The following is a 9,771-nucleotide window of genomic DNA, read 5'->3' as shown; positions in this document are numbered from 1 at the left end:
GCTGGCCGCTCAAGTCATGGGGGTTTGTGAGAGAAAAATTAACATGTAACATGTTTACCTGCTTTGTTTAATATTAATAATTAACAATTATATACTGTTCTACCAATGCTGTGTTTTTGAAAAAGGGATGGGTTCTACTCCAGATCCCTGCAGAATGTCAAGGACATGGGTTTTACTTGAGATAGGGGTATCTGGAGCTGACAATTGATTTATGGAGGTTTGGTGATAAAACCTACAGCATGCATTCCATAGAATGAGTTGCGTGAGAGTGTGATTTGAAGGAGTCAGGCGCAGGAGGGTAAATCACAGAATACAGAGTTTATTCCGTAGTACACAGTTACGCTGGATAGCGTCAACAGTCCAGTGCCAAAACAGGCGCACTGGAACAAATACAGGCACACGGGGAAAATATACCCCGGCAATACAAAGTACAGGTAGCTCCACCGAGCTACACTCATCTCACATGAAACAATCACCCACAAGGACAAGGGGGCAGAGGGAACACTTACAGTGAGGGAAAAAAGTATTTGATCCCCTGCTGATTTTGTACGTTTGCCCACTGACAAAGACATGATCAGTCTATAATTTTAATGGTAGGTTTATTTGAACAATGAGAGACAGAATAACAACAACAAAAATCCAGAAAAACGCATGTCAAAAATGCTATAAATTGATTTGCATTTTAATGAGGGAAATAAATATTTGACCCCCTCTCAATCAGAAAGATTTCTGGCTCCCAGGTGTCTTCTATACAGGTAACGAGCTGAGATTAGGAGCACACTCTTAAAGGGAGTGCTCCTAATCTCAGCTTGTTACCTGTATAAAAGACACCTGTCCACAGAAGCAATCAATCGATCAGATTTCAAACTCTCCACCATGGCCAAGACGAAAGAGCTCTCCAAGGATGTCAGGGACAAGATTGTAGACCTACACAAGGCTGGAATGGGCTACAAGACCATCGCCAAGCAGCTTGGTGAGAAGGTGACAACAGTTGGTGCGATTATTCGCAAATGGAAGAAACACAAAATAACTGTCAATCTCCCTCGGTCTGGGGCTCCATGCAAGATCTCACCTCGTGGAGTTGCAATGATCATGAGAACGGTGAGGAATCAGCCCAGAACTACACTGGAGGATCTTGTCAATGAGCTGGGACCATAGTCACCAAGAAAACAATTGGTAACACACTACGCCGTGAAGGACTGAAATCCTGCAGCGCCCGCAAGGTCCCCCTGCTCAAGAAAGCACATATACAGGCCCGTCTGAAGTTTGCCAATGAACATCTGAATGATTCAGAGGAGAACTGGGTGAAAGTGTTGTGGTCAGATGAGACCAAAATCAAGCTCTTTGGCGTCAACTCAACTCGCCGTGTTTGGAGGAGGAGGAATGCTGCCTATGACCCCAAGAACACCATCCCCACCATCAAACATGGAGGTGGAAACATTATGCTTTGCGGGTGTTTTTCTGATAAGGGGACAGGACAACTTCACTGCATCAAAGGGACGATGGACGTGGCCGTGTACAGTCAAATCTTGGGTGAGAACCTCCTTGCCTCAGCCAGGGCATTGAAAATGGGTCGTGGATGGGTATTCCAGCATGACAATGACCCAAAACACACGGCCAAGGCAACAAAGGAGTGGCTCAAGAAGAAGCACATTATGGTCCTGGAGTGGCCTAGCCAGTCTCCAGACCTTAATCCCGAAGAAAATCTGTGGAGGGAGCTGAAGGTTCGAGTTGCCAAATGTCAGCCTCGAAACCTTAATGACTTGGAGAAGATCTGCAAAGAGGAGTGGGAGAAAATCCCTCCTGAGATGTGTGCAAACCTGATTGCCAACAAGGGTTTTGCCACCAAGTACTAAGTCATGTTTTGCAGAGGGGTCAAATACTTATTTCCCTCATTAAAATGCAAATGAATTTATAACATTTTTGACTTGCGTTTTTCTGGATTTTTTTGTTGTTATTCTGTCTCTCACTGTTCAAATAAACCTACCATTGAAATGATAGACTGATCATGTCTTTGTCAGTGGGCAAACGTACAAAATCAGCAGGGGATCAAATACTTTTTTTCCCTCACTGTATACATGTACTAATGAGGGGAATATGAACCAGGTGTGTAATTGACAAGACAAGACAAATGGAATGATGAGATATGGAGCGGCAGTGGCTAGAAGGCCGGTGACGACGAACGCCGAAGCCTGCCCGAACAAGAAGGGGAGGCAGCTTCGGAGGAAGTCGTGACAAGTTGGTGTTTGTGTAATGTAAGGTACCAGGGAGAGATGGCTCGAGTATGGATAATGATGAGAGGAACCTTGTCTTGGGGGCCAAACTCTGGTTTCCATGCAGTAAGAACAGTCTTCATAGCTGAAACTAGGCTGTGTGTTTTGGGCGCGCATGTGAATATATTTCACGTGCCTTGCGATTGTGTAGGCTACTTTGTGTATGATTTCTCTATTGTACTACATCAATGATAAGTCGTATACCTCCAATACTGTCACGCCCTGGCCTTGAGAGGCCGGTTGTCTTTAGTTAGTTTGGTCAGGGCGTGAGTATCTATGTTAGAATTTCTATGTGTAGGTTCTAGTTTTTCTAGTTCTATGTCTGGCCGGGTATGATTCCCAATCAGAGGCAGCAATCGATCATTGTCTCTGATTGGGGATCATACTTAGGTAGCCCATTGCCTACTGTGTATTGTGGGATCTTGTTCCTGTTAGACTGGTATGTGTATAGCCCTTTGGACTTCACGTTACGTTGTTTCTTGTTTTTGGTTTATATGTTTATTTAGTTAATAAACATGTACGCTTTTCACGCTGCACCTTGGTCCGACCCGTCTCTCAGCGTTCGTGACAACTACACTACTTTGATACGCATCAATACGGATTAAGAAGTGAGTATACGCAATGCCCACTGAAAAAAAGTGGGTGTAAGTCTTATACCCTCCACTACACCACTTGCCCTTTGTGTTTTACAAAAAAGTGCACTCTCCTACATGAGTGCGCTGGTATTACGGTTGCTGTCCTTTCAGAATCACGAACCTGTCCCACCACTGCGCAAACATATCTATAATAGATATAAAGACTGTTAAGATATTAATGTTTCAAGAAAGGAGTGTATATATTTGGCCTGGCGAAGCGGTTTTATGCACTGACTGAATGGAAGCTGATAGTTATTAGTTTTTTACTCCACTGGTCTCGGCTGGTCTTGGGAATAAATTACTAGTCCTCACTGTGAGACTGATTCAAGACCGAGTACAAATGTATCCGACACCGAGGCAAGACCTAGACACTCAATATGTGGTCTCGAGACCGGACTCGAGTACAACGACACTGCCAAATACCATCCTTTGACCACCCTTGCTCACAAACCAGTCTTCCACTTCTGCTAACTGCCTTGCCTCCTAGAATAGGAGGCTGGTGGGAGGAGCTATAGGAGGACGGGCTCATTGTATTGGCTGGAATGGAATGAATGGAACGGTCTCATACACATCAGACATATGGAAACCACGTTTGACTCGGTTCCATTAATTCCATTCCAGCCATTACAATGAGCCTGTCCTCCTATAGCTCCTCCCACCAGCCTCCTCTGCCACATAGCAATTCATTTAGCTAGCATCTCCACAAAGCCAGGGCTTAACACCACAGTACCTCCACTGAGCTCGACAACTCCATCCACCCATGAAACATCTAGGCTCCATCCATTCTTGCCTATCAGCTCCACACAGCCTGGGTTTAGAAACCCTATTTCTCTCCAGCAAGAGCGTCTAATGCTAACTCAATTAGCCTGCAGATCAGTCGCTAAGCTACTGTAGCTAGTTACCTCAGGTCACCAGCCCTTCAAAGAGCAGGAGAAAAGGCTATTCCACACGCTAACTCCAGCTCTCTCTCTGCCACGTTGACCTTTCCAGTGCTTCTGTACTGTCTGACCTGATTAGCTTAGCACAGTAGCTGCTACAACCCATCATTTCCCCGACGTCCAACTCAGCCCCATTATGACTATACCGCTAATGCCTGATAATTGTTCTCGTCTGTGGTGGGATATTCCTACTGCCTCGCTCTAATCCCACTTATTTGAGGACCGCCAGATAACTCCTATCTATGGATGTGTTAATTGTTCTTTCAGCAGGAAGTCAGTTTATTAAAGCGGTCTGCACATGCACCAGACCAAAGCGTCAGGAAATGAGACCCGCTTTGAGCTGACCTTCTGCTAATGTGCAGTCGAAAGGAAACATCTAAAGCTGGACTGGATTTGCATACACATATAGACGGAGTAGAATTAAATGCGGGGAAGAGGGGGAGGGGATAAACAAAGACATTCAGCCATTTGTAGATGTTAATGCAACTGGTCATTTTAACATATTGACTAAAATAATACAATTAGTTTGTATCAGTTCTGTTACACAAAGTTTGATTTGAACTCAATATTAAACATTTTATTTGTTTGCGTGTTAAAGACGTAATACATTTGCACATTTACATAGTTCAAAATGCCGGTGTATACCAGCTAGTAGGATCAGGACATAACTGAGGTAAACAGTAGGCTACAAAGCTAAAATGTACATTACACAATGTGATCATAATGCCTACATAACCTGTTATAACAGTCTGTGACAAAAACTTGACACTTATGACAACTGACATAACACTGTTCTGATGTATACGGTTGTTTGATATCGAACAAAACTATAAATATTCACAATTTCACACAGCAAAACAGTGTATGTCCCTTGTCATAAGTGGAGGCTACATAAGTTATGCATGCATTTGGACCGCCATTTCAAGTGTCTCTAAACTACCCCTGTCATTAATTATAGTATTGCACAGTCGGAGAGTGGGACCTAAGGCAGAGCTATTACACATTCTACAACCAATGGGAGACTGATGCTTCACCCTATGAGTGATCACAGAACATCTCCGCCCAAAGTGAGGTCAATGAACCACCAATCTCCTCTGACTACGGTCATCCTTAGAGTATGACATGAGACAAGGGCACTGACTTCATGACTAGCAGGTAGGTGTTCTAGAGACGATGGAGGACTAAGGAAGGTGAATTGGACAGATTTGGACAAATGTAAACAGTACAACAGATGTATGTACATAGTATACAGTGAGGAAAAAAAGTATTTGATCCCCTGCTGATTTTGTACGTTTGCCCACTGACAAAGAAATGATCAGTCTATAATTTTAATGGTAGGTTTATTTGAACAGTGAGAGACAGAATAACAACAAAAAAATCCAGAAAAACTCATGTCAATAATGTTATAAATTGATTTGCATTTTAAATGAGGGAAATAAGTATTTGACCCCTCTGCAAAACATGGCTTAGTACTTTGTTGCAAAACCCTTTTTGGCAATCACAGAGGTCAGACGTTTCTTGTAGTTGGCCACCAGGTTTGCACACATCTCAGGAGGGATTTTGTCCCACTCCTCTTTGCAGATCTTCTCCAAGTCATTAAGGTTTTGAGGCTGACGTTTGGCAACTCAAACCTTCAGCTCCCTCCACAGATTTTCTATGGGATTAAGGTCTGGAGACTGGTTAGGCCACTCCAGGATCTTAATGTGCTTCTTCTTGAACAACTCCTTTGTTGCCTTGGCCGTGTGTTTTGGGTCATTGTCATGCTGGAATACCCATCCACGACCCATTTTCAATGCCCTGGCTGAGGGAAGGAGGTTCTCACCCAAGATTTGACGGTACATGGCCCCGTCCATCGTCCTTTTGATGCGGTGAAGTTGTCCTGTCCCCTTAGCAGAAAAACTCCCCCAAAGCATAATGTTTCCACCTCCTTGTTTGACGGTGGGGATGGTGTTCTTGGGGTCATAGGCAGCATTCCTCCTCCTCCAAACACGGCGAGTTAAGTTGATGCCAAAGAGCTCGATTTTGGTCTCATCTGACCACAACACTTTCACCCAGTTCTCCTCTGAATCATTCAGATGTTCATTGGCAAACTTCAGACGGGCATGTATATGTGCTTTCTTGAGCAGGGGGACCTTGCGGGCGCTGCAGGATTTCAGTCCTTCACGGCGTAGTGTGTTACCAATTGTTTTCTTGGTGACTATGGTCCCAGCTGCCTTGAGATCATTGACAAGATCCTCCTGTGTACTTCTGGGCTGATTCCTCACTGTTCCCATGATCATTGCAACTCCACAAGGTGAGATTCTGCATGGAGCCCCAGGCCGAGGGATATTTACAGTTATTTTGTGTTTCTTCCATTTGCGAATAATCGCACCAACTGTTGTCACCTTCTCACCAAGCTGCTTGGCGATGGTCTTGTAGCCCATTCCAGCCTTGTGTAGGTCTACAATCTTGTCTCTGACATCCTTGGAGAGCTCTTTGGTCTTGGCCATGGTGGAGAGTTTGGAATCTGATTGATTGATTGCGTCTGTGGACAGGTGTCTTTTATACAGGTAACAAGCTGAAATTAGGAGCACTCCCTTTAAGAATGTGCTCCTAATCTCAGCTCGTTACCTGTATAAAAGACACCTGGGAGCCAGAAATCTTTCTGATTGAGAGGGGGTCAAATACCTATTTCCCTCATTAAAATGCAAATCAATTTATAACATTTTTGACATGCGTTTTTCTGGATTTTTTTGTTGTTATTCTGTCTCTCACTGTTCAAATAAACCTACCATTAAAATTATAGACTGATTATTTCTTTGTCAGTGGGCAAACGTACAAAATCAGAAGGGGATCAAATACTTTTTTCCCTCACTGTATGTGATAGAATGATTGACGAGATAGTAGAACAGACATACTGTATACTACACAGTATATGTGATGTAATACACAATGAAGGCAATTGCTATGAGAACTCATGGCTAGCAGGGCTGTGTTGTTACTCATACTTGGGAGATGTAGTTGCAGAACGACCAGACCAGCCAATTATGTTTGACGTTTCAGGAGTGGACAGGAGCTGACAAACTAACCATAAAAACACTGACTGTCACTATAGCGACAGGGATGATGGGCTGTCATCGGGGAAAGGAAAGAAGAGAAGGGTGGGACACGCACAAACACACCTGTCTGACATAACAGCAGCAGCAACTTAGCAGATAAATAGAGATGAACGCTTGATAAAGCAGCACACAGTGTGCCTTTTTAGATGCTTGCATCATTAGTTTTCTTTTTTCGCTAGCTGAGACTCTCGCTGTGTGGCGGCATCAATCGATCATCAGCCCACAGCATGCCAAAGGGGGAGAGAGAGGTCATCCTACCAGACAACACAGCATGGCTCAGAGACTCAGGTGCAGCAGAAAGACAGGCAGATGGGGAAGGGAGGAAGGGAGAGAGCGAGTGAGAGAGAGAGAAAGAGGGAGGTGAAGGACGAAGAGTGGTTGGCTGGGGATTTGAGGAGCCTGGAGCGAACATGGGATCTATAAACACTGTATTGGAATTGCTTTGGTCATGTTATACAGGATGCATGTGTGCAGTAAAGCAGTAAAGCAGTAAAGCAGTAATTCAGTAAAGTACTTGATTGAATTGAGTTGTATTGACAGGGGAAGGGGACTGTTGATGGTCAAGATGGGCTAAGGTCATGATGGGGTCACAGTGTTCAGAATGTGCTCAGGAAGAGACATCACACAAGTGTTAAATAGTACTATTCCAATAGGCCCTAGTCCGATCCCAACCATCCTCTAAAGGCTGCTACTGTCCACCCCATTTCCGGCACCATGATTCACCACTACAGAGCATTATACTTTTACAATTTTCATATACTGTACATACATGTCATATTATTTTGCTACATTCAGTACATTGCTCCCCGTTTCCTCTCCCAGTAGTAAAAAAATATTAGCAGAGCTACATGGTTGAACTACCTGACAATAATACAGTGTGCCGCTTAACATAGTAAATATTTAGAGTATAAAGTACTTTTTCATTTTTTTTCATTTCTCCCCCTTTACAAAGAGATTGCGCTTTAGTTGTTCAAACACACACACCCATATACATACACACCCACATCCCCCCCCTTACTCACACACATACACACACACAAAAAAACAGCAAGTATAAAATAAGCACTCCCTGTATTCTATAGAAGCAATTATATATTTTCTCATTTCTTTTCACATTGGAAGATGTCTGTGCCTGTATGAACCAATTAGCACACTGTTACAGTATGAAATGTGTCCTTTTAAACAATGGTCTACTACAGGAAATCACCTGTAACCCTCAACAGGAAGTCACTGTGAGACAGGAAGTGACCCGCTGAGATGTCCTGAGATGATGTCTGACAGCAGGTTCCTGCCTCAGTCCAGAAAGTCTAGATGAGCAATGTCCCGTTGTCATAGTAACTGTGTAATGTGTGTGCTAACAAGCAAAATGGCTGAACAGTGGAACGAGTTGCTGTGAAAAAAACGATGTCAGTCAGTGGACTCTTGAATGTCGCTTCTCCAACTCAGAAAACAGTCTTAGGTCGCAAATTAAAATGACAAACGCATGCGCTAGTGATGACTTGTCCAAGACTGCACTGCCATGAGTGATGATACCAATTTCTGTGTCACAGTCAGGAATTCGACATTGGGCTTCTTCTCGGCAGCGTTCTAATACGTCAACCTTTCACTCCAGTCAACATGGCCGTCGCTAGTACCTTTCACGGCTTCATATCGCCATGGCAACACCCACAGATACCGCTGCTCATCCCGTCTCTCTCAGACACAGATCTCTATGGCAGTAGCCATCACCATCTGGCTCTTGGTCTTCTCTCGCCCTGGAGAAGAGTGGTGCTGGCCAGGAGACTCCTCTCGAAGGGAGTGGGGGTCAGAGAGGACGCTCCTCTTCAGGGGCGCTGGGCGCAAGAGGGAGGTCGTCCCTGGGGGGGTGGAGGGCTCTGGGTGTCTGTGGGAGCGCGATGAGGAGGAGGACGAAGAGGAGGTAGAGGTGCAGCCTGCAGGGCATACACCAGATGAACTGGACCTCTCACCTCTCTTGGCTCGGCAGGAGGCACGGCGTCGGAGCTCGCTGACCAGCTCGTACTTGACAAAGCAGAAGACATCCTTCACGCCACAGCGCTTCTCAGGTTCGGGAGCTAGCAGTCGCTGGAACATGCGCAGGGCGTCATCAGTGAAGCGGCGCCACTGGGATGGATAGGCCGCTGTGGGGCACCCCGCCCGCTGCCAGCGCCGGAACTCATCATAGAAGGCGTCAGCGGGCAGCGCTGCCTCCCAGGGAAAGTTGCCAGTCAGCATGCAGAAGACAAGCACTCCGAATGCCCAGATGTCCAGACTGGTGGTCACCAGGAAGCCTTCGGCACGACTGGCGCGGCACACCTCCGGCGCCGTGTATGGGATGGTGCCACTCACGCGCTTCACCCGGCAGCCCAGTCTCCGCGTCATGCCGAAGTCAGCCAGCTTGACGCGTCGGCACTCGCGGTCGAAGAGGAGCACGTTCTCGGGCTTGACGTCACGGTGCACCAGGTTCTTGCTGTGCATGAAGTCCAGAGCCAGACCCAGCTGCTGCATACAGCGCTTCACCATCTCCTCCGGAAGACCCACCTACAGGGAGCAGGAGAGGATGAAGGTGGGAAGAAAGAGAAAGGGGTGAACAGATTAGTTTGAGATTGTACAGTAGGGGAGGTAAACGAAGTACAATAAATGAAATGAGAAAGAAACAGAATGTAGGCGTAGAGGGAGTAAAGTGGGACAAAGAGGCTCTGTTAAGCGTTATGTTGCACTCATCTTTAACACCCTAAAGTAAGAACCTTTGAGTCTGGGTACCAGTCCCTCCACTGAAAAGCACTGAAATGAAACGAGAGCCCTACAGTACACTAAAGGAGCAGCTCAA

The 9,771-nt window shown here is 45.5% G+C and overlaps 1 protein-coding gene across 1 annotated transcript in view; it reads right to left on the bottom strand.

The window, feature by feature from the left end:
• Positions 1-8,639: 8,639 nt before the first annotated feature.
• The window catches only part of LOC311100398 (serine/threonine-protein kinase SBK1-like), a gene marked incomplete at both ends in the record, with an annotated part of 46,332 nt that continues 45,200 nt past the window's right edge, over positions 8,640-9,771 (bottom strand). The window contains one exon of the mRNA XM_084141289.1: positions 8,640-9,482. Within this exon, the coding sequence (XP_083997415.1) occupies positions 8,640-9,482 (843 nt within the window). The remainder of the gene's footprint in view (positions 9,483-9,771) is intronic.

Source organism: Coregonus lavaretus (genome assembly GCF_964263955.1).
Source record: "Coregonus lavaretus genome assembly, chromosome: 25".
Lineage (NCBI taxonomy): Eukaryota > Metazoa > Chordata > Actinopteri > Salmoniformes > Salmonidae > Coregonus > Coregonus lavaretus.
This window is presented reverse-complemented; position numbering and strand designations above follow the sequence as displayed.